The following is a 26,722-nucleotide window of genomic DNA, read 5'->3' on the forward strand; positions in this document are numbered from 1 at the left end:
GTTTCATCTGTCCACAGAATATTTTGCCAGTACTGCTGTGGAACAGCCAGGTGCTCTTGTGCAAACTGTAAACGTGCAGCAATGTTTTTTTGGACAGCAGTGGCTTCCTCTGTGGTATCCTCTCATGAAATCCATTCTTGTTTAGTGTTCTACGTATCGTATATTCGCTAATAGGGATGTTAGCATATGCCAGAGACTTTTGTAAGTATTTAGCTGACACTCTAGGATTCTTCTTCACCTCATTGAGCAGTCTGCGCTGTGCTCTTGCAGTCATCTTTACAGGACGGCCACTCCTAGGGAGAGTAGCAGCAGTGCTGAACTTTCTCCATTTATAGACAATTTGTCTTACCGTTGACTGATGAACAGCAAGGCTTTTGGAGATACTTTTATAATCCTTTCCAGCTTTATGCAAGTCAACAATTCTTAATCGTAGGTCTGAGAGCTCTTTTGTGTGAGGCATCATTCACATCAGGCAATGCTTCTTGTGAAAAGCAAACCCAGAACTGGTGTGTTTTTTATAGGGCAGGGAAGCTGTAACCAACACCTCCAATCTCAACTCATTGATTGGACTCCAGTTGGCTGACACCTCACTCCAATAAGCAGTTCACATACTTTTTCCACCTGGACTGTGAATGTTTATATGGTGTGTTCAATAAAAACATGGTAACACTTAATTCTTTGTAAGTTATTAGGTTAAGCAGACTGTTATTGTCTATTGTTGTGACTTAGATGAAGATCAGATCACATTTTATGACCAATTTGTGCAGAAATCCATATAATTCCAAAGGGTTCACATACTTTTTCTTGCAACTGTATATATATAGATAAAATTATACTTCTAATATATATGAATGCATATTATGTGGGAAACTACTACTGATGTTTTAGCCAATATATATTTACATCTATTATAAAATATTATATATTCTAAATAAAAGGCTAAAAACATATATATATATATATATATATATATATATATATATATATATATATATATATTTATCTATTTAAATTAAGTTTAGCCTCTATTTCTGAAAAAGTTTGTGATAGGATTTGAACTCATCTGCATCACAGCCTAAAACTTTAACCACTACACTATATAGCTGCATAGCCAGTCCCTAATAAAAATAAAAATATGTGCCTTCTACTGTATAGGTCTTAATAGAAGTATAGTAGAAGTCTCATATTTTTTTTTTTTTTTTTTTTAAAGTTACTGGCTTTGCAGCTATTATAGTTGAGTGGTTAAGTGCCTTGTCTCTAATACAGCAGATTGTGAGTTTGAATTATGATTTTTTTTTTCTGAAATACAGGCTAAATTAGATTTAAATACACTGGGGTGTCCCCAAGCACTGACTCCATATATGGACATAGCTATATATGGAGTCAGAGCAGGGACTCCTAATCCGAACTAGAGTACCAATACCCTCCCCTCTTCAGAGCAGGGCGTGCCTGGGGTTCTCCCATTGACTTCCATTGTGCTTGGTAGAGCACCCGAGCATCACAAAGTGTTCTACTCGAGCACACAGGCACTTTGGTGCTCGCTCAGCACTCATGTATTTTTAACCCAAAAAATTATAAAACACAATTAAGACGCATGGGAACTGCATGTGCAATTCTGAAAGATGATGGATATTTTATATGTATTAATATTCCAGAAAACAAATGGTAAACTGCAGGGGATATGATTTGCAATTATAATCCACATGGTGATTATGTATGACTCTATTTCCCAACTGAGATCTAGTTCGGAGATAAGATGGAGGTCCTTACCACTGAAGAAGGAACAAGTTATGGTTCCGAAACGTGTTTGGTAGAGCTGGGGACCCCTTTATGAGGAGATATGTGCTGACCGCATTGAAAGAATTAAATATAGTGGAGCGCTATATGAGTATTTACATCATGATTTGAAAGGCATCTGGGACTGATTTTGGATGTTGCTTGAGTCATAAAGCCCAACACTACCTGCGTTGACCTCAGACCACGTGGGACGCCGTACTCCCGAGCCACAACATAGAAGCAGAGGGCTGAACACTGCAACTGCGGCGCTCACAACAAAAAGAAAAGAAGCGGAGGTAAGAGACATCTGTGCCGGTGACCACGTGGGACACCATGCCGAGGCACAGTAACCCACTCCTTGCATGTAAACTACAGAACTGTGAGTAACAGCCTGCAAATGCAGAAGTAGTTGAAGTAGACTACATAACGGCTATGGGATTATGGCACTAATTTAAAAGAGGGCACATTTACTTTCCTAATCCACCTCAGTTTTCAGTTGAATATAAAATTCCCTTACTGTGACTTGAATTAGTCGACTACATTTGTTTTATCCTGCATATAATGAGACCTAAATGATCCTGAGTTGATCTGATTGTGCATATGAAATGAGGAGTCACCATGCGCTTTTCTAACCCGAATGTAAATATTTACTTATATGTTGAGAAAAATGTAATCTAATACTGGTGGGTTATTTTCAACTGCTCTATTTTACAACCATTGGGATATATTGTTTTTAATATTATATATTATTTTACATATTTTATTTTTATCTATGTGCACTATATTTTAGTCTAATAAATACTTTTGCATCCACATATATCCGAGTGAGAGAGTGCCTGTCCACTATTACATAAAAATCATATGTACACCAAAATAGTATTCATAAAACTGTCACCTTATCCCATAGTTTCCAAAATGGGGTTTATTTTGGGAGTTTCTACTTTAAGAGTGCATCAGGGGGGCTTCAAATGGGACATGGTGTCTAAAAACTAGTCCAGTATAAATCTGCCTTCCAAAAACCATATGGTGCTCCTTTTCTTTTGCGCCCTGCCTTGTGCCCTGACATCAGTTTACAACCACATATGGGGTGTTTCTGTAAAATGCTGAATCAGGGTAATAAATATTGAGTTTTGTTTGGCTGTTAACCCTCGATGTGTTAAAGAAAAATGGATTAAAATGGAAAATTTGCCCAAAAAGTGAAATTTAGAAATGTATTCTCCATTTTCCTTTAATTCTTGTGGAACACCTAGATGGTTAACAACGTTTGTAAAATCAGTTTGGAGTAACTTGGGGGGTGTATTTAATGGTGTTATTTATGAGGGGTTTCTACTATGTAAGCCCCACAAACTGACTTCAGAACTGAATTGGTCTTTAAAAAGTGGGTTTTTGAGGTTTGTTTTTTTTTAAATGTTAAAATCTGCTTCTAAAATTCTTCTAAAAAAATAAAAATACATTTACAAAATGATGCCAAAATAAAGTCGACGTATGGGGAATGTTAAGTAATAAATATGTTATGAGGTATCACTTTCTGTTTTAGAAGCAGAGAAATTGAAAATGTGAAAATTGCTAATTTTTACATTTTTTTGTAAATTTGGGATTTTTTTCATAAATAAAGGAGAAATATATTGACTCAAATTTATGACTGTCATGAAGTACAATGTGTCACGAGAAAACAATCTCTGAATGGTTTGTATAAATAAAAGTGTTCCAAAGTTATTACCACATACAAGTGACATGTCAGATTTGCAAAAATTGGCCTGGGCAGGAGGGTGAAAACTAGCCCGGGATAGAAGGGGTTAAACCGTACAACAAACCAAAACAACTTTTGCATTGATTTGCAGGGCCAATTGGAAGAGGACAAATTCACTAACAGGCTGGTGTACAGTCATAAGGCTACCTTTCACCTCAGTGGGAAGGTCAATCTAAACAACATTAGAATCTTGGGCTCAGAAAACATTTCTGCCCTTATTGAGCACTTGAGGGACTCATCAAAGTAAACATGTTCTGTGATATGAACAGCCCCAAAAAGTGAAATCCTTTATTTTTCTTACCAAGGACATTGTACCTGGAAATGGTAAGGGATTAGCTTATACCACAGATAGAGGAAGAGCTGCCAAACATAGTCTATCCATAGGATGGTGTTCCTCCTTATTTCCAATTGGATGTTTGCCAATACCTTAATGAAACTGTACCTGAACTTTGGATCAGCCGCACCAGAATAAATGATTCACCAATGTTGCATTGGTCTCCACAATCACCAGATGATCACTGGGGTACTCTAAGCTGTAGACTACACCAAGAGTTTAGAGTATCAGCGACAGGATAAACGTGGAGTTCACAGAACTGGACTACCGCCTAGACATCTGCCTTATGACCAATGGCACTCACTTAGAACATTTGTACTGTATAGATGAAACTTGGACGGATACTGTGTCTTTTCATATAAAAAAAATTGCGCTATATGCTCTGATTTATGAATACTAAGCCTATAATTTTGCACCATTTTTTCTGAATCATTTTAGTCATGAGTTGAGAGAAGATGTAAAACTTGTGTTAGACATCAAACTCGGAATCTACATCAAAATTGACATTAACTGTCCTCAGTCTAAGCATTATACTGATATGAGGAATCAGAAATGGATAATAGCTACTGTCACAGCCAATTAATATTCCAACACACTGAGCTTGGCTTGGACACTTGGTTATTCTCCTGGTAATAGCAGAGTGCATCTTCCTGACAATTTAATGCTGCACAGCCATTAAAACATAAGTATGCTGAATGAATGTTAGAGCTCTAACATGAACTGGGCTTGTATAAGGGCACACTTACAACAAGAAAAAGTGGCCCTTTGCTTTGATTAGTAGAGAAGAAGCAAACAGGGAAACTGCTTAGCATAATCTTATGTGGCAATTACATCCTATGCTGACAGTGGGTAGAATGTTACATGTTCCTCTCAATTGTATTATTAACTTTATCCATATAGTTGAATGTATATGAGTTAGAGCCTAAACTAGGTCCTTGCAAGAAGTTCTAGAAGTAAAAACACCAGTCACAATTTTGCAAAGCAACAAACAATTTTTTTAAATCCACAAATTATGCAGGTGTATTATTTAAAATGAGGACATAAAGTATTTCCCATGCTATGGATAAAGGAAAAGGTGATTTCGATGCTTTAAAATGAGGAAGTGAGCTGCTCATCCATGAGGATTAGCACTGCTTCAAAATGGATGAATGCCTACCCTAAGACAACCTCTTTTCTAGCGATTGTCACGACCGCTATCCCAGCAGCAGTCGTGTCGCACCAGACGGAGGGGAAGGGGGACCCTTATCTACGGATGGGAAATAGAATGGTCACCCCTGACTAACCCTAAGCTGGCACCTGTCTGCCCTGATACCCTAGACGGGGTGTGAACCCGTGCGGCGAGCAGGATGCCTAAACCCTCAGTCACCCTAACAAGACTAGACTGGGGAAAGGCAGATGGGAGCACTAGTCACCATCACTCATGTCTAGGAGAACAACAGGGGAAGACAGCAACAAACAAACAAACAATCTATAACATAGACTTATCCAGTCACGAGCAGAGAAGGTGATCCCAACGACAGTCCACGCCAGACCAGAGCTCCACAGCAATACCGTCAAACGATCTCCTCCAAAGGTCAGAATAGCACTGGAAGTAAGGACTATATCTGGCAATGACTGCAAGTGAAACTGAAACTAATATAGTAGCTGGGAGTGGCAGACAGGACTCACCTGAGAAGGATGCCTACAAACTCCCAGTCAGGACAAAAAGGTTCACAAGGCAAAACCCGGATGACATACCCTGAACCACGGAGCAAACTCACAAGCTATCGCGAGTAGCAAGTCGCTGCGACCTTCTCCTCCCAGACCTGTCTGGATCAGTCACAGTCGTGACAGTACCCCCCTTTCTACGAGGGGCCACCGGACCCTCAAGACCCGGCCTCTCCGGATGGGACCTATGAAAAGCCCGAATAAGTCTGTCCGCCTTTATGTCTGATGCTGGCACCCACATTCTCTCTTCGGGACCATAACCTCTCCAGTGCACCAGGTACTGAAGAGAGCGGCGAACATATCGTGAATCAACAATCTTTTCTACCTGAAACTCAAGACTGCCATCAACAACCACCGGTGGAGGCGGTAGTGGCAATGGTTCAGGAGGTTCTACATATCTCTTAAGCAGAGATCTGTGGAAGACATTATGGATCCTTAGAGTCTGAGGTAGCTCCAGGCGAAAAGCCACCGGGTTAATGACCTTAATTACCCTATAAGGACCAATAAATCTCGGACCTAATTTCCACGAGGGAACCTTCAACTTGATATTTCTGGTAGCAACCACACCAAGTCATTCACCCCAAGGTCCGGACCTTCAGAGCGCTTCTTATCAGCCGCACGTTTGTATCTACCACCAATTCTCTTCAAACTTTCTTGCACACTCTGCCACGCTGATGAAAGTGAAGACGCAAATCGTTCCTCCTCGGGAATCCCAGACGGCCCCCCCTCACTAAACGTACAAAACTGAGGATGGAAACCATACGCACCAAAAAATGGTGACTTATATGTGGATTCTTGACGACGATTATTAATGGCAAACTCGGCTAACGGTAAATAAGATGACCATTCCTCCTGATTTTCGGAAACAAAGCATCTCAAATATGTCTCTAGGTTTTGATTGGTACGTTCAGTCTGACCGTTGGACTGTGGATGGAAAGATGAAGAAAACGACAGATGAACCCCTAAACGAGAACAAAAAGCTTTCCAAAATTTAGAAACAAATTGGGTACCACGATCCGAAACAATATCGGAAGGGACCCCGTGAAGCTTCACGATGTGGTCAATAAAAACCTGAGCCAGTGTATTAGCATTAGGCAATGCGGTAAGAGCAATAAAGTGCACCATTTTACTGAATCTGTCAACAACTACAAGAATAACAGTCTTCCCAGCTGATACTGGTAGATCCGTAATGAAATCCATTGATAGGGGCGTCCAAGGCCTGTTGGGGATGGCCAGAGGTAAAAGACGCCCTGCTGGACGAGTATGATCTACCTTAGAACGAGCACAGGTAGCACATGCAGACACAAAATTAAACACCTCCTGGCGCCACTTAGGCCACCAGAACCGACGAGACACTAATTCAGAGGTTGCCTTACTACCTGGGTGTCCTGCCAGTGTGGAGTTATGGTGTTCTTTTAGTATCTCCAGGCGTAAATTTTCTGGCACAAACTGTTTACTCGAGGGGCAGGAGGCCGGGGCGTCCCCCTGAGCTTTCAACACCCTCCCCTCTAAACCTGAGTGTAATGCAGAGACCACCACCCCCTTTTGCAAAATAGGCTCTGGTACCTCAACATCACCCCCTCCAGGAAAACTTCGAGACAATGCATCCGTCTTAGTATTTTTTGCCCCCGGGCGATAGGTTATTACAAAATTAAACCTAGTAAAAAATAACGACCACCGAGCCTGTCTAGGGTTGAGACGTTTAGCAGACTCCAGATATAATAAGTTTTTGTGATCAGTAATCACTGTGACGGGATGAACCGCCCCCTCCAAAAAATGACGCCACTCCTCAAAGGCCAACTTAATAGCCAAAAGTTCCCTGTTGCCAATATCATAGTTCCTTTCTGCAGTAGACAATTTCTTCGAAAAGAAAGCACACGGACGCCATTCACCAGGGGACGGGCCCTGAGAAAGTACCGCTCCCACCCCCACCTCTGATGCATCAACCTCTACAATAAAAGGAAGCGAGACATCTGGCTGTACGAGAATAGGGGCCGAGGTGAATCTCTCCTTCAGAGATGTAAAGGCAGTTTTGGCTGCATGTGACCATTTGGAAAAATCGGATCCCTTTCGGGTCATGTCAGTCAGTGGTTTGACCACCAAGGAATAGTTCTTTATAAACTTTCTATAAAAATTGGCAAACCCCAGGAAACGTTGCAATGCCTTCAGGTTCTCAGGCAGATCCCAGTCCATAATCGCCCGGACTTTCTCTGGATCCATGCGGAAACCTGAATCTGACAACACATACCCCAGAAATTGCAGTTCTTTTACGGCGAACACACATTTCTCTAATTTAGCAAACAATTTGTTGGCCCTTAATATCTGCAGCACTTGTCTCACATGGATCTTATGTGTCTCCAAATCCGGAGAATAGACCAGGATGTCATCAAGATATATCACAACAAATCTCCCGATAAGGTGACTAAAAATATCGTTGACAAAATGTTGGAACACCGCAGGCGCATTAGTAAGACCAAATGGCATGACCAGATTTTCATAATGCCCTTCTGGAGTATTAAAAGCCGTCTTCCACTCATCCCCCTCTTTGATGCGAACCAGGTTATAGGCTCCTCTGAGATCCATTTTAGAGAACCATTTAGCACCAGCAACCAGATTAAAGAGGTCGGGAATGAGAGGAAGAGGATAGGGATCTCGGATAGTTATCCGGTTTAATTCCCGGAAATCCAGGCAAGGACGCAGGCCCCCATCTTTCTTTTTAACAAAAAAGAAACCTGCAGCCACAGGTGAAGAAGAGGGTCTGATGTGTCCCTTAGCCAAACTCTCCGAAATATAATCTTTCATAGCCTTCCTCTCCGGGCCGGAAAGATTGTATAACCGGGTTTTAGGTAGTTTTGCCCCAGGTACAAGATTAATCAGGCAATCATATGGACGATGAGGTGGTAACCCCTGACAACCCTTCTCAGAAAACACATCCATAAAATCTGACAGAAAGGCAGGTAGAGATGTTACAGAGAGTGTGGAGAACCTACTACTCAAGCAGTTGTCCTTACAATGTTCACTCCACTCCACAATCTCCCCGGCCTGCCAATCCACCACTGGATTGTGGGTCACCAGCCAGGGAAGCCCCAATACCATAGGAGCCGGGAGACCGTCCAGGACATAACAAGAGATAATTTCTTTATGGAGGTCCCCTACCTGCAGATGGATATTATGGATGATCTGAGTTAACTCTCTCTGAGTAAGAGGGGAGGAGTCGATGGCAAAAACAGGAATAGTTCTGCGTACCGGTTCCGGAGTAAAACCCAGAGCCTGAGCAAACCGTGAATCCACCAAGTTGACCCCTGCCCCACTGTCCAAAAAGACGGAACAGATCTCAGTCTTATTGCCTGCCTCAACGGTAGCGGACAACAAAAACTGAGACATGCGTATGGAGGAAACAAATACGCCCAGACTGTTATCCTCCGCACAATCTGGGGACTCTAGTTTTTCCGGCGGCTCCTTTGTTTGTGGTCTCTTGGGTTCTGAGGGACATACCTTTACAAAATGACCCCTCCCCCCACAACAAAAACAAACCTCTGACCTACGGCGGACCTTAGGAGGATTCACCCGTCTAGTGGCGCCCCTTATTTGCATTGGTTTGACTGGATCATAACAAACTGATCCCTGCCCTATAGAGGCCTCTGTAGAATTTAATAGTCTCTCCCTGAGTCGTCTGTCGATTCTTATGGACAGAGACATAGCAGCCTCAAGAGACCCAGGGACCTCGTATACCGCCAGCGCGTCTTTTAATTTTTCAGACAACCCCTGGCAGAACTGACTCCTAAGGGCCGAGTCGTTCCATAATGTATCAGTAGCCCACCTACGGAATTCGGAACAATATAGTTCAGCAGACCGGTTCTCTTGTCGAAGTCTACGTAGCTTAGACTCAGCCAGTGAGACCCTGTCCGGGTCATCATACACGAGACCCAGGGCTTCAAAAAACTCCTCCACTGATCGTAAGGCTGGAGAGTCTGATGGTAGGGAGAAAGCCCAAGCCTGCGGATCTCCTTGCAAGAGCGAAATTACAATGCCCACCCGTTGTTCCTCACCGCCGGAGGACCTAGGGCGTAACCTGAAGAACAATTTACAAGCTTCTCTGAAGGTTACAAATTGGTCTCTTCCTCCTGAGAACCTATCAGGTAAAGCCACTTTTGGCTCAGGAGTACCCTGGTTTCCCGTAGCAACGGTGGAACCCAAGGATTGCTGCTGCTGCTGCTGCAGCACAGTTGCTTTTAATCCTGCCACTTCAAGGGATAACCCCATCCATAGTGGAACAGAAAAATACAAAGCAAAACAGTAAGCAAAAAAAAAAAAGAAATGTCACTTTTTTTTTTTTTTTTTTTTTAAATGGCCAGATATACTGTCACGACCGCTATCCCAGCAGCAGTCGTGTCGCACCAGACGGAGGGGAAGGGGGACCCTTATCTACGGATGGGAAATAGAATGGTCACCCCTGACTAACCCTAAGCTGGCACCTGTCTGCCCTGATACCCTAAACGGGGTGTGAACCCGTGCGGCGAGCAGGATGCCTAAACCCTCAGTCACCCTAACAAGACTAGACTGGGGAAAGGCAGATGGGAGCACTAGTCACCATCACTCACGTCTAGGAGAACAACAGGGGAAGACAGCAACAAACAAACAAACAATCTATAACATAGACTTATCCAGTCACGAGCAGAGAAGGTGATCCCAACGACAGTCCACGCCAGACCAGAGCTCCACAGCAATACCGTCAAACGATCTCCTCCAAAGGTCAGAATAGCACTGGAAGTAAGGACTATATCTGGCAATGACTGCAAGTGAAACTGAAACTAATATAGTAGCTGGGAGTGGCAGACAGGACTCACCTGAGAAGGATGCCTACAAACTCCCAGTCAGGACAAAAAGGTTCACAAGGCAAAACCCGGATGACATACCCTGAACCACGGAGCAAACTCACAAGCTATCGCGAGTAGCAAGTCGCTGCGACCTTCTCCTCCCAGACCTGTCTGGATCAGTCACAGTCGTGACAGCGATATAGTTAAGTGTCATACAAAGGTGATCGCAGTAGATGTCACCTACATCTACTACTGCTATCACCTATAGAAGCGATGGCTAACCTCCAGCAATCCAGCTGTGGTGAAACTATCACTCCCAGCATGCTCCATTCATTTCTATCAAGTGTACATCTTGGGAGTGCTGGAGGTTAGCCATCACAGACCCACAGGATAGTTGAAAAATGTATGATTGGTGAGGGTTTGACTGCCAGCATCCCCAATAAGTCCCCACTGTGAATGGAGAGGATTTATGCATGTGTGACCACTGAGTACAGGGCCCAGCTATCTTCAGCAGTAACATAAAAGTGAACTGAGCGGTGGTCACCCATGTACATAACTGCTTCATTCACTAGAGTGACTTCCTATTCTTAAAATTGGTGGGGGTCCCAGTGGTCAGAACCCCAGTAATCATACACCTATCTTGTGAATAGGTGATAAATGTTGCATTCCTATTCTTCTTCACAAACAAGAATCATTGAATATCATATTCTGTGATAGTAAGCAAAACAATTTCTAGGACCTATTGCCAGAAAGGGATATTTCCACTATTAAGGCAAATATCACCATATTTTTCCAAGAAAACTATTTTTCTTATTAACAGCTTGGGCTGTAATAATACAATAGTTTGAACTCACTGGACTTTTTCAAACTAGCGACCACATCTCAATATAATTTCTTACCATATCTACTGGCAGACGTTCTTGACACAGTAGAATTATTTACAGCATTGTATGCCGTGACTTGTTTCGATACTAGTGCAACCACTGCGCCATCAGGAACCTGGTGAGGAAATAAAATGCAATCATAAGTCAATTGCTTCTTTACAGGTGAACACAAACGTTGTACAGTACTGTATAGCACACACCATTATTACAAATGATATGCAATGAACTATTATCAAAAATTTTTAATGAAGTAATCTAAAACTCGCCACACAAGTTTGACAAATGTTTGCTGAACCCATTGATTTGTGTAAGACTGGCCTTCCATCTGCTGTGTATAGTGGTGTCCCAGATCTCCCTTCACGGTGAGGTGTCTGGCAGTGGCTTACTACCACTACCAACACAACCACCATTCAGAACACCTACAGACTTAGTCAACCTGACCTTGAATGTGTATGTAGAATGAGGGGTTTGAATGTGCCTGCCAAATGAAAGTCTATAGCCAGCTTAAAGGGGCTTTATGGGATTACTATGTTTTTTAACATATATGTTTACGTAGTTGCTTACCTCATGTACATTTCTTTTTTTTTATTTTTATTTAGGTTCTCCTGACTCATTTTTACAATATAAACAAATCACTGTGGTACATTTCCATCCAGTACATAGAACTTCCTGCTGCTGTATACAATCAAACCCATAATACAGTTCTCCTTTTTCTGCCACACCTAACACCCATCTGGTTTATAGCTTCTGCTACCCAGCTACTTATATAGGCACTCTCCTATCACTGACCCCATTGCTGCTTTGACACAGCCATGGATATAAAATCACAGGAAATAGGAGCTGCATGGACATGGCCATGTGACTACAGTCCAAAAATCAAGATAGGAGCAATAAAGGTAAAATAAATACATAAAAAATTATAGCTAGCTTCTTAAATGAGAATTTTAAAGGATGATGATGAAGACCGGATAATCCCTTTAAGTTTGATATGTATCATTTACAAACACAGATGCAGCACAACTTATCTAGGTAAGACTGTGTTATCTGTAGGTTCACACATAACCTATTATAATGTCATTATATACGTTATTATCACAATGCAAAAAAACATGCAGTCATGAGAAGCACACCGGAAACCCAGATCTACTGTATGCTAGGGTCTTCCCCTAGATGAAATACACTATTTACCTGACACAATTTATTGGCGTTTCTACAGTCATTTTGGAATGGCCATCATCTAAATTTTACATACAGATGCTTGGCAACTTCTCTATATAACGCATACTCTCTGTATTAATTCTGTCTATATTCTAAAAAAAATATTGTACTTTTATGACTGTTATTTTTATAAAGAGAATTAAATTAGCACCAAGCTACAGCATTTTACAGCTCCCTCTGCAACAGAATGTGGAAAATATGAATAATAAAACAGAACCGGCCATAATGCAGAGCTATATAGGAAAATGTGAAAATAATAGGCTGCTTAAGCATGTAATTTTGATATTATTACTGCTTAAGTAATAATCCCATCGACTGAAAGCAGTAATACATGTAATCTTGCTGAAATACACTGTAGCATTAGGTCTGGCACCAGAGGTTGGCACACAGCAGGGGCTAGCTTCCAAGTTTCAACCAAGGAGTCCACAAAATACTTTAAATTTATATGTGATATACAAGATGCTAGCAGAGGGCAATGGGTACAGCCGAAGAGAAGGTTAAAGTTGTGCCACAGGAAATACAGCACATAAAATGTGCAGCAAACATTAACCAATACAGAAAAAAAAACTAAAATATATATAGTTTTTATTTTTCCTAATAATCCATGCGAATTAGCTTGCTATTCTATTTCTTTGAAATATATCTTTCTATATACTTGGACAAACTTTTATTACAACATATACAACAATAAAAGCCAAAGCTTGTCACATAAACGTATAATAAAAATATTTCCAAGTATAGGTCTTCTTATGTATTCTCCCACTGTGGTTTTTATCTTGGCCGTAAAGGTGATAAAAGATTAGTCAAGATACACTTCTCCAGAAGATGCCTCATGACTGTCAGATGATCATGGACCCAAGAGTATACATGGCTGAAAATTTGGGGCTGTACTCCAGCTCAGATGAACATCTTAACTAAGGATACATATCCAAAGTGGTTTAACATCTGATTGGTGGCGATTTGCCTCTCGACATTCCCACCTCTTCCTATGCCTGTGAAGTCACATCCATCGGTTACATTTACTTTGTGCAGTTCAGTCCTGTTTAAGATAATGGGATTGAGCTGCAATATCAAGCACAGCCACTATATGATGTATGGCTCAGCTGATCAGTGAGGGTGTTGTGAGTGAGAACACAATCAATAAGATATTGATTACCTATTTTAGGATCAATAATTAAATTGTGGAACACCCCTTTAAAAAAAACAATTATTTTTACACCCAATTTCCAGATCCCTATATGTTCCATAAAGTACTACAGGGCTTATACAATGAGGACTACACTGCACTACAATGAATTGTATTCATTATCCTTCATATTGATACAATGTGTGCTTTTTATATATATATATATATATATATATATATATGACAGATGCTTATTATTTTCTAATCTGCTCTTTCATTTCAAGTTTGTACCCCATGCCATAAGACAACACCCTGACATTTAATTGCATGATGGTGCCAAAACAGCACCCAGGGCTCTTGTTCTAGAGGCCAGTCGGCTTATCTCCAAAATTATTTGCACATTAATGAACAAAGTGAGATTTTATCAGGCTCTAGGCTGGCAAAAGCAGGAGACAAACTATGCCAGCAGCATTAGGTAGAGAGGCCATTCTAGACGATTGACAGCTGAACTGAGAAAGAAAGGTTTATCTTTATTATTTAGCAAGGACTTTGTATGTTGAATTTTCACATTGCCAATATTCTGTACTGTAGGTATAGGGAGAAAGAGTCAATGTAAGAATACAGAATAAGTACTCCATGTTCAATGAATTGCTTATACTTTTCTTGTAAAATTATTATGTTTTATACTTTTCTGTTCGATATTAACACCTTTCCTAACAACCAGATTACTTCTGTAGTAGTAATGGATGCTTTTATGAGCCACTGCTTTCAGATTACCTACAGCAAACTGATTGTTTGAGATAGGTCTTGATATTGGACTAAAATGTAAAAAAATATAATCGAGCTCTTTAGTGCTTTTAGCACTCATATACAATTGAGAAGTGGCTTCCTTCACAAGCATCTCTTCTCAGGAGTAGACTACTTCTTGCATAGTTGCGTAGTATGGTTGAAAGAAGACAATATGTCCATCAAGTCTAACCATGGAATAGGAGAGGATGTGGATGAAAGTAAAAGTTTGGGAAACCAGGCACATGACATAAGCATTAATGTTATTCTTCTCTAAGAAAGAGTGTGAGTCTTTATGAAGTCACTTGTTCTTTCTATGACCAGATCCTGTGGTAGACTATTCTACAGATTCATAACTTGCATGTTAAAGAAGTCTTGTTACCTCTGGAGTCTGAACTTTTCTTCTTCAGACGGAGGCAGTGCCCCCTTCTATTTTGAGCGGATTTTATATATAGTGGCTTTTCACTAAGGCTAAGCGAACTGGTTCTATGCCCAAACTCTCAAAAAGTACTGATTCAGTCAAACCCAAACTTTTTGGAGAGGGAGCATTCTTTTCTGTTTTTAAAGAAAAGCTAATTTGAATATCTTTCCAAAGAAAACCAAAGATATGCAAATTAGCTTGTCTGTCAAAAAAATAGAAAAGAGGGGATATCCTATCTAATGCCAGAAGAATTAAGATATGCAATTTGTGATATACTCTTCCTAGAAGCCAAAAGTAGTTTTGCAAGCCATTCAATACACATGCTTATTTATTGGTCTCCCTAATGATAAAGAGAACCCCACAAGGCAAGTCCAACCAAGTAAGATAAGTTTCTTGTTCTTCTAGAAAGAGAACTAGCTTAAATGTTTCATTGAGAGATGAATAAGTTTTGTGGGATGTTATAATTCCCTTGTCTCACTTTCAGTTGAACATTACTTAGAAGATCTATCTGGTGAAAAGGTAGCCAAAAGGTTAATCAGAAAAAAAGCAGATGAGGACCATATTTATCAATGCAAGGCATTTGGGGGAACTTCTGTGTGGGTATTATTTATATTATGAAGACCAGTTGATACACATAACAACCTTTGAAGGCTAGACAATGCTTCTCTGGATTTATGCATAAAATATATGCAAATTATCATGGCTAACATTTTACAGCATCAGATAGATTTAGGAAAGCTAATTTGAATATCTTTCCCAGCAACCCAGAGTAGAATCGCCTGGCCTACAATACTGCACACTCATACTAGCTGTACCAGGCACTTCACCTAAACTAATGCTGAGCACTACTATCTCTCTCTTTGAGATTAATTGATTGTTTGAAAAAAAATAATTGTGAACTTCAAAGGAAAATAATTTTGTCTGGTTCGCTCAGCTCTACTTTTCACCATATTTTTTGTATGCACAATTTATATAATTGTATAGGTTAATCATGTCCCTCCTTAGACATCTCTTCTCAAGACTAAATACATTGAATTATTTTTAATCTAATAACTAAGACTAATCAGTTTAGTTGCTCTTCTTTGTACCTTTTCCAGCTTCAGGACATACTGTACTTTCTGTGAACTGGGTACAGATACTGAACGTCACATTTCCAATGAGGCCGCACCAAAACTTTATAAAATGGTCATATTAAATCTATGTCCTGTGAGTCCATACGTTAATTAATACATGACATTATCCTGCTAGCTTTAGAAGCTGCTGATTGATATTGCATGCTGTTTTTTAACATGATTCAAATAAACAGATTTCCAGCATGAAGGAGATAAAATCTTGCATGTTCTTTATTAAATATTCCAAACGTACACACGGTGCTGTGAAATTGGTCCCTCCATGTCCCTGGTCCGACCGACATGTTTTGAGCCAGGCGGCTCGAGATCATGACTAAGAGCCGGCTGGCTCAAAACATGTCGGTCTGACCAGGGACATAGAGGGATCCTGTCTCACTGCACCATGTGTACGTTTGGAATATTTAATAAAGAACATGCAAGATTTTATCTTCTTCGTGCTGGAGATCTGTTTATTTGAATGAAGTTTACGCTGAGCTGAGTTGGCTTTTCCGTCGCGCGACTGAACTGGTGAGCTGGATTTTTATTCATTTATACAAGTTATTCAATATGGGCTAGAAGTACACCCACATCCTTCTCTACAAGGGACTATCCCAGCGTTACTCCCCATAGGACATATGATGCATCTATATTATTAGTACCCAGATGCATAACTTTATATTTATTCACATTGAATCTATTTTGCTAAGTGGATGCCCAAACAATGAGGCATTCAATACAAACTCATTGAATTACATACAAACTTTGTGAAATACAAAAAGTTTATAGACGCTAAATCTAAAAATAAATGAATACAAATTCCTACTTTTCAGATTATTACTCTTCACTATGGAAGCAAATATGCATGCTTGGAACACTGTGTTCCCTAGAAAAGTATAAATCACAGTGAGACTCATTTATTTGAGCTGTCTAACAGACAAACTAGCATCTGCAACTAAATCTTGTAAAAAGCTAAAACCATAGAAAATCAACGCTGGGGCGTTCAGGCCAGTTAAACATATGTTCCATACCTCCATATGAAGTTTTAATATTATTTTTATAATTCTGATGTAATTTTTTTTATTAATTCAATATTTTAAAAGCCTATAGACTGATCTTAATAGCTAATTTGTTATCACTTTAGTTGCTTTAAGTAAAATTAGCAAAAATGTGCTTTCATGTACACCTACATTGAAGGATCTAATGACATTAAATATTCAGTGCGAGTACAAGTTAATTGCACATAATTATGACAACTTCAAACCAGGTAAATATATGATGACAGAGAGAATAAGACATTCACGCTTTCAATGTTCATTTTATCGGATAATAAAAGTACTTCTTTTAACAATCTTCACAAATGGAAGCAGGAACTTTAGTTAACCATTTCAACCTGCCATGTTGGATAGGCTATAGCAGTGATAGTGAACCTGAGACCGAGTGCCCGAACTGCCATCAAATACCCACTTATTTATCGCAAAGTGCCAAAACGGCAATTTAATCTGAATACCAATATAATATATCTATCATGTACTTTATCATTTAGCTATAATAGCCTGCCTACATTCAATATGCTGCCTGTGCCGTTCATAGTGTGCCATGCGCTGATGAATGGCAGGAAAACTCTAAGGCATATCGGTACACCATAGACTTTTTCCAGGCCGTGGGTGCCCACAGAGAGGGCTCACAGAGAGTTCCGCCTCTGGCACCCGTGACATAGGTTCGCCATCACTGGGCTATATGTATGTATTATTGCTGGAGATTCTGCGGTCCCCTACGTAGGTCCCCTTTTATAGCCATAATTATAGCAGATTCAAATAGGCCACAGTCCATAAATGATTATGAATCATTATGGATATTATCATAAATGATAATAATATGTAAAAAACATTAAATATGTATTACAAAGGTCAAGCCTAAAGGTGAATGAATATATTCTTTACAGTAATTTTCTGGGCAACTCAGTTCAAATTGATTTGAGCCTGAATCGAATTTCTTGGTCGATTAGAATAAAACGGACCCAAAAAACGTTTTAGGAAATTTTCTCATCTCTAATCAGGCCCCAAAATTGTTCATTTCCCATGCAGAAATACACAATAATCCACATGGTAGAAGAAAGCGTAGTTCTATAATAGATATCAGATTTTTTATATTAACGTGGAGAGCAATATTTTACATAATTTATCAAAATGTAGAAAAATTGTACTGCAATTGCTGTAGCATTTAACAAACAGTCCTGCGTTATAATATTCAAAATAGACATGGCCGTATGAATACATACTGCATTTTATAGACACCATGATATCTTTCATCAAAAAAGTGTTTTTCATAAATTGAAAATGAATCACCAACCTGATAGTGTGCAATAACATTCAGTCTCTTCCAGTCATTCTCTATTTTCGTTGTAATGTCTTCATCTTGCAAGATCATTCGAGCTCCACTTGCTTGCCTCCATTCTGAAAAATATAAATGATATCAGAAAACTGTGTCTATGACCTTTACAAAAGTTGCAGAAAAATGGAATGTTACACTGAATGCAGGATTTTATTATATATAAAAAAAGTTTTCTTGTTTTCCCCAGGAACAGCAGCATTCGTTTATAACATTGTAGCAAAACTGCCTTCAATTCACGAGAGTGGAGCTGCTGTAGAAAACATCAGACCCCCTACCCCAAGTATATGTTATGGTAATTAGAGATGAGCAAAGTGGAATTTGATCGGAATTTCAGGATAATTTCAATTCTCCTAGAAGCTGAATTGCTTCGTGTTAGCGAATCGATTTAACCTGAAATAGTGTAAAAAACTTAAATATTCATCTTTATTGAAGATCTCGGCCGAAAAATCCTGTGCGCAGTGACATATGACATCACCATGCCGGCCGGGCTGATGATGTAATCTCTCCCCGTGCGAGATTTCGCACCAGATCCTCAAGCAAGATGGTGGTGGCCAGCCCGTTACAAGCAAATGGAGGCAGTACGCTTGATGTAATTTTTTAAATGTTAAACTTACATTGTTTTCACACTCAGATGTCGTGATCATGTATAAACACGGCATCTGAGGGGTACAATGACGGGGGGTGGTGCTATCACAGCTCCCTGTCATTGTACGCGCTACTTACAAAAATATTTGCTTCGTGATGAAGTAATTTGTCACTAAGCAAATTTTTCTGTAAAATTTGGCAAATTAGCCGAATCAACCTTTTCAAAAATTCCCTCATCTCTAATGGTGATGGATGTAATTATGCAGCCAGTGATTGGCAGTAGTAGTCACAAGCAATTAAAACCATCAACCACGCTGCAATGAAAACAAGGATGGTGAGGGTCCACTGATGCCCACTGCACTGGAATGGTGGAGGATGTAACACGTAGTTATAGCCCACATACATGACAGACCACACAGTGGAGAGGTTAGTATTGCCACTGTGTTATTAGCAGTTACTTCTAGAGTTTTGACATTCTAAAGTATAGAGCAGGAAGACTGGAAGTCCCAGGAGTTAGTGGACCTTGCAGTACTGTACCAGTAGAGCAGGGGAAGCAGAGCAGTTCATAGTCTCAGGGGGAATTTACTAAGACCAACATTTCATACTCTTGTCTTAGGCTAGTTTGACACTAGTGCTTAATATCCAGCTATTCCCTTCCGGATCTCTCTGCATTCTGGCATTGCTGGACGCTAAAGTGTCGCCGTCCGGCCCCATTAACAAAAAAGTGGAGCGACCTGGCGGATATTAAGGTCTACTTTAAAGCTAGCCTTAGTCCAAACTACACTAAATTAAGATATGACAGGGCTAAGCACAGTGGATTACACTACAACCAGTCACACCACCCAGTACTACATTGCTGGACCTCTTTATGCGACCCAGCAAAATACAGTAGCTAAGTCAAATAGAAATAATAACACTTCCATGTTCAGGTTTATATTATGGGTCTAATACTACTAACATTTGCATTGTCCAGTTTATATTATGTTTACACTATTACTACAATTACTATATTATTATCCTTAGCATTACAAACGGAAAGAATAGTATATGGGCAAATGATTGTGTAGTTACTGCCACATTTTAAAATATTATAGAAAAAGTGAAATGGTATGCTGCAGCAAATCTATTAGAAATGGTAAAAGATTCTCTAAATTCAACTTTCAAGGTTACATGGTATTTCAGACTTGATTAAAAATATATTATTGCAGCAGAACACTTAAGACACCTATTTTTCGATAATGTCTTTCTTCCTAATGAATGATCCAATAAACTACTTAGAAAACTTAGCTAAAGGTGACCTCCACAAGATATTCATATTCACCAACTCGAAGAAAAGGAAAGTATGTCCTATACATTGTCATCAGATCACCGAGCTCCTTTAAGCAGGGACACTAAATACAGACACCCTCCAGTCCAATCTGTTTTAGCTCTACCTTGTAGAGAGAGAGGTAAGTAAAAATCCCATTATTTTTATCTCTCCTTCCAATCAGAAGTGCCAGTGAAGGCAAACTCAGAAGACAGCAGCTATGAACTCTTTATATTTCATTCAGAAGATAGTGTATCTTTCACTGCATACATGAATTGCTGAATTTCTTTACCTCAAGTATTGCAGGAAGCTCCAATTCAGAGAATATTCTTAATAAAAGCCAAGGGCACTGCCAATAACAAGCTTTTACATTGCTCCTCACATTGAGAAATATAATGGGCTCCAGACATGTATTGTCAGCCATACACAGACATTCAAATTCTGAATTATACATGGAATAAGAGATGCAGGTGTATGTCACGACAGCACAGGGCACTTGCCTTTTAAAATTTCTCCAAACTACTGTACATCATCCTTGTTGATGAGTACTCAAATACATTTTGGTTCTACAATAGTGCTGCTGAACATACCTACATGGCAGGAAAAGCAGTCATTGTACCATACTACAATGCTCATGGTGACTGCAAGGACGATGCACAAGACTGTATTTCTAGGCAATATGTAGTGGACGCTGGTGATAACTCAAGAAACCAATGCTGTGATTGGCAATTACATGCTAAAAGAGAGAACATATCCTTTGTCCACTCTACAAAGGGGTTTTCAGCAAAATAACTTGCCTATTGTATTGGAGTACTGGTTTTCTCGTCTTTATTTTTCATATAAATGTTCACATTTGAATGAAGTGAACATAGTGAACTTGGAGGCAAAGGGATAAGTTAGGGTGCTTTCACATCACTGTTTTGTTTACTGTTCTTCTGAACAGTCAGAAGAACAGAAATGTATTTTTTTTAAGAAAGGATCCGTTATTTTGAGCATCTGTTTTGATCAGTTTGCATCCGTTTTTGTCAGTTCAGTTAGAGATCCATTATTTCAGATGGAAGAAAAAGTCTTCCTTGCAGACTTTTTCTCCCATATAAAATAACAAATCTCCGACGGAACTACCACAAATGGATGCAAACTGATCATAATTGATGCTGAAAAAAAGATGGATCATTTATTTTCAGTGAAAATTGATGCTAGCACGACTGATGTTCAAATAAAGTATCCATTTTTTCTTTTCTTCTGTTTTAGTTTTTTTTTTACTGTAATTTCAGGAAAAATAGATTTGTGACCACAAAGTGTGAGGAAATTCGGCTTTGCAGTGAATCAAATTTTTCCTGAAATTCGTACTGAAGTCAATTCACTCAACACTAATGATCACCACAAGTTGCTTCTGAAGGGAGGAGTGTGGTGTATAATGAAGACAAATGCCTTGTCTACACTAGGCCTTTTAATGATCATAATGATCTCATCATGTTCTAATGTTTTGCTACTGTGCTTTTAAATATTGGAAAATGTATCTATTGTTTCCATAGTGGTAGGATGCTGATGCTATGATTTTAAAGAGGCCAGAGGAAACAGACGGGCATATGAACTGGCCATTTCCTTTTGCTTACTGTCCATACCCACAGTCTATCTATTCCCCAGGGATCACCACCTATTTTATAAAGGGTCTCTAAATCGGCCATGTGGTAGTTGTAGAGCAGTGGCAATGTGTTTTCTTTCTTTGTAAGTAAAATGTGATACATATCTATTTACCTAAATCCATATCGGCAGCCTTAGGTCGATGTGAGCACGGAAGGTTCTTAAAAATGGTGTCCAGTATCTTCTCCTTTACTTGAGTAATTGTGTCACAGTTGAGGATTTTCACTGGAATCATGGGACTGTTCACATTATCAGGATTAACACAATTAAGGACCTAAATATAAAATAAAATTAAGTTAATGAAGATTTATGCAAGTTTAACTATATGGGATCTAAAAGGAATTGTTCTAACTCCCTTCTCTAAATCAAACTGCCTATTGAATAGCTGATCACCGCAGTCTCGCGGTAGAAGCTGCAGATGCAAATCCTGGAGAAGCTTTGCACCATATGATGGTGTCATAAATAATCAGACCAAGTCCACAAAAGATATGACTACTAAAAATGTTCTAATACTGGAATCACACATGTAGCTTTGGTGCCAGTTTTTTTTTGGGTGAAACACAAGAGATACATAAGGGAGGAGACTAGAGAAACAAATTGATTCTAAAGGTGGATCAGAATTTTTTATCTAAATTTTTGGTGATTCGATTCTGGAAAATTTTGGAGAGACAAAGAGGGTGCAAAAAAAAGTTTTTTTTGTAAAAGTGAGTCCTCGGGATGTCATACACAAATTTCCAGGCCAATTGCAGCACCTTTAATTCAAGTCGAATCAATTCTAACCTGAATGGTGTTGGTTGACCAATTCAGCCAAATTGAACATGAATAGAATTTTGAGCAATTCACTCATCTCTAGCAGTCTTTCCGTTATGCTTTTATTTCTCTATGGATCCACTCCTGTCATGTTTTATTAAAGCTTAATGAATTACTCCTTCTATGCCCTATATATCATGGCTGTTAACTAATGTACATGTATTGTGATAATACAGCAATTTTATGCGTAGTCATACATCCAGTGAACCAAGATAACCTCAGTAGAGTTGAGCGAACACCTGGATGTTCGGGTTCGAGAAGTTCGGCCGAACATCCCGGAAATGTTCGGGTTCGGGATCCGAACCCGATCCGAACTTCGTCCCGAACCCGAACCCCATTGAAGTCAATGGGGACCCGAACTTTTCGGCACTAAAACGGCTGTAAAACAGCCCAGGAAAGGGCTAGAGGGCTGCAAAAGGCAGCAACATGTAGGTAAATCCCCTGCAAACAAATGTGGATAGGGAAATTAATTAAAATAAAAATTAAATAAATAAAAATTAACCAAAATCAATTGGAGAGAGGTTCCATAGCAGAGAATCTGGCTTCCCGTCACCCACCACTGGAACAGTCCATTCTCAGATATTTAGGCCCCGGCACCCAGGCAGAGGAGAGAGGTCCCGTAACAGAGAATCTGTCTTCATGTCAGCAGAGAATTAGTCTGCATGTCATAGCAGAGAATGAGGCTTCACGTCAGCCACCACTGCAACAGTCCATTGGCATATATTTAGGCCTAGCACACAGGCAGAGGAGAGAGGTCCCGTAACAGAGAATCTGGCTTCATGTCAGCAGAGAATCAGTCTGCATGTCATAGCAGAGAATGAGGCTTCACGTCAGCCACCACTGCAACAGTCCATTGGCATATATTTAGGCCCAGCACACACACAGGCAGAGGAGAGAGGTCCCGTAACAGAGAATCTGTCTTCATGTCAGCAGAGAATTAGTCTGCATGTCATAGCAGAGAATGAGGCTTCACGTCACCCACCACTGCAACAGTCCATTGGCATATATTTAGGCCTAGCACACAGGCAGAGCAGAGAGGTCCCGTAACAGACAATCTGGCTTCATGACAGCAGAGAATCAGTCTGCATGTCATAGCAGAGAATGAGGCTTCACGTCACCCACCACTGCAACAGTCCATTGGCATATATTTAGGCCTAGCACACAGGCAGAGCAGAGAGGTCCCGTAACAGACAATCTGGCTTCATGTCAGCAGAGAATCAGTCTGCATGTCATAGCAGAGAATGAGGCTTCACGTCACCCACCACTGCAACAGTCCATTGGCATATATTTAGGCCTAGCACACAGGCAGAGCAGAGAGGTCCCGTAACAGACAATCTGGCTTCATGACAGCAGAGAATCAGTCTGCATGTCATAGCAGAGAATGAGGCTTCACGTCACCCACCACTGCAACAGTCCATTGGCATATATTTAGGCCTAGCACACAGGCAGAGCAGAGAGGTCCCGTAACAGACAATCTGGCTTCATGTCAGCAGAGAATCAGTCTGCATGTCATAGCAGAGAATGAGGCTTCACGTCACCCACCACTGCAACAGTCCATTGGCATATATTTAGGCCTAGCACACAGGCAGAGCAGAGAGGTCCCGTAACAGACGATCTGGCTTCATGTCAGCAGAGAATCAGTCTGCATGTCATAGCAGAGAATCAGGCTTCACGTCAGCCACCACTGCAACAGTCCATTGTCATAAATTTAGGCCCAGCACCCAGGCAGAGGAGAGAGGTCCCGTAACAGACAATCTGGCTTCATGTCAGCAGAGAATTAGTCTGCATGTCATAGCAGAGAATCAGGCTTCATGTCAGCCACCACTGCAACAGTCCATTGGCATATATTTAGGCCTAGCACACAGGCAGAGGAGAGGTTCATTCAACTTTGGGTAGCATCGCAATATAATGGTAAAATGAAAATAAAAATAGGATTGAATGAGGAAGTGCCCTGGAGTCCAATAATATATGGTTATGGGGAGGTAGTTAATGTCTAATCTGGACAAGGGACGGACAGGTCCTGTGGGATCCATGCCTGGTTCATTTTTATGAACGTCAGCTTGTCCACATTGGCTGTAGACAGGCGGCTGCGTTTGTCTGTAATGACGCCCCCTGCCGTGCTGAATACACGTTCAGACAAAACGCTGGCTGCCGGGCAGGCCAGCACCTCCAAGGCATAAAAGGCTAGCTCTGGCCACGTGGACAATTTAGAGACCCAGAAGTTGAATGGGGCCGAACCATCAGTCAGTACGTGGAGGGGTGTGCACACGTACTGTTCCACCATGTTAGTGAAATGTTGCCTCCTGCTAACACGTTGCGTATCAGGTGGTGGTGCAGTTAGCTGTGGCGTGTTGACAAAAGTTTTCCACATCTCTGCCATGCTAACCCTGCCCTCAGAGGAGCTGGCCGTGACACAGCTGCCTTGGCGACCTCTTGCTCCTCCTCTGCCTTGGCCTTGGGCTTCCACTTGTTCCCCTGTGACATTTGGGAATGCTCTCAGTAGCGCGTCTACCAACGTGCGCTTGTACTCGCGCATCTTCCTATCACGCTCCAGTGCAGGAAGTAAGGTGGGCACATTGTCTTTGTAGCGTGGATCCAGCAGGGTGGCAACCCAGTAGTCCGCACAGGTTAAAATGTGGGCAACTCTGCTGTCGTTGCGCAGGCACTGCAGCATGTAGTCGCTCATGTGTGCCAGGCTGCCCAGAGGTAAGGACAAGCTGTCCTCTGTGGGAGGCGTATCGTCATCGTCCTGCCTTTCCCCCCAGCCACGCACCAGTGATGGACCCGAGCTGCGTTGGGTGCCACCCCGCTGTGACCATGCTTCATCCTCATCCTCCTCCACCTCCTCCTCATCCTCGTCCTCCTCGTCCTCCAGTAGTGGGCCCTGGCTGGCCACATTTGTACCTGGCCTCTGCTGTTGCAAAAAACCTCCCTCTGAGTCACTTCGAAGAGACTGGCCTGAAAGTGCTAAAAATGACCCCTCTTCCTCATCCTCCTCCTCCTCCTCCTGGGCCACCTCCTGTTCCATCATCGCCCTAAGTGTTTTCTCAAGGAGACATAGAAGTGGTATTGTAACGCTGATAACGGTGTCATCGCCACTGGCCATGTTGGTGGAGTACTCGAAACAGCGCAACAGGGCACACAGGTCTCGCATGGAGGCCCAGTCATTGGTGGTGAAGTGGTGCTGTTCTGTAGTGCGACTGACCCGTGCGTGCTGCAGCTGAAACTCCACTATGGCCTGCTGCTGCTCGCACAGTCTGTCCAGCATGTGCAAGGTGGAGTTCCACCTGGTGGGCACGTCGCATATGAGGCGGTGAGCGGGAAGGCCGAAGTTACGCTGTAGCGCAGACAGGCGAGCAGCGGCAGGATGTGAACGCCGGAAGCGCGAACAGACGGCCCGCACTTTATGCAGCAGCTCTGACATGTCGGGGTAGTTGTGAATGAACTTCTGCACCACCAAATTCAGCACATGCGCCAAGCAAGGGATGTGCGTCAAATTGGCTAGTCCCAGAGCTGCAACGAGATTTCGCCCATTATCACACACCACCAGGCCGGGCTTGAGGCTCACCGGCAGCAACCACTCGTCGGTCTGTTGTTCAATACCCCGCCACAACTCCTGTGCGGTGTGGGGCCTGTCCCCCAAACATATGAGTTTCAGAATGGCCTGCTGACGTTTACCCCGGGCTGTGCTGAAGTTGGTGGTGAAGGTGTGTGGCTGACTGGATGAGCAGGTGGAAGAAGAGGAGGAGGAAGCCGAGAAGGAGGAGGTGGCAACAGGAGGCAAAGAATGTTGCCCTGCGATCCTTGGCGGCGGCAGGACGTGCGCCAAACAGCTCTCCGCCTGGGGCCCAGCTGCCACTACATTTACCCAGTGTGCAGTTAGGGAGATATAGCGTCCCTGGCCGTGCTTACTGGTCCACGTATCTGTGGTTAGGTGGACCTTGCTACAGATGGCGTTGCGCAGTGCACACTTGATTTTATCGGATACTTGGTTGTGCAGGGAAGGCACGGCTCTCTTGGAGAAGTAGTGCCGGCTGGGAACAACATACTGTGGGACA

At 41.4% G+C, this 26,722-nt stretch overlaps 1 protein-coding gene across 1 annotated transcript in view; it reads right to left on the minus strand.

The window, feature by feature from the left end:
* Nucleotides 1-26,722, minus strand: part of PLXNA4 (plexin A4) — a 756,456-nt gene that overhangs the window by 47,658 nt on the left and 682,076 nt on the right. The window contains exons 25-27 of the mRNA XM_044279996.1: nt 21,969-22,128; nt 18,278-18,381; nt 11,284-11,383 (exon numbers count right to left, since the gene is read on the minus strand). Coding sequence (XP_044135931.1) covers nt 11,284-11,383; nt 18,278-18,381; nt 21,969-22,128 — 364 coding nt within the window. The remainder of the gene's footprint in view (nt 1-11,283; nt 11,384-18,277; nt 18,382-21,968; nt 22,129-26,722) is intronic.

This window comes from Bufo gargarizans, chromosome 2, assembly GCF_014858855.1.
Source record: "Bufo gargarizans isolate SCDJY-AF-19 chromosome 2, ASM1485885v1, whole genome shotgun sequence".
Taxonomy (NCBI): domain Eukaryota; kingdom Metazoa; phylum Chordata; class Amphibia; order Anura; family Bufonidae; genus Bufo; species Bufo gargarizans.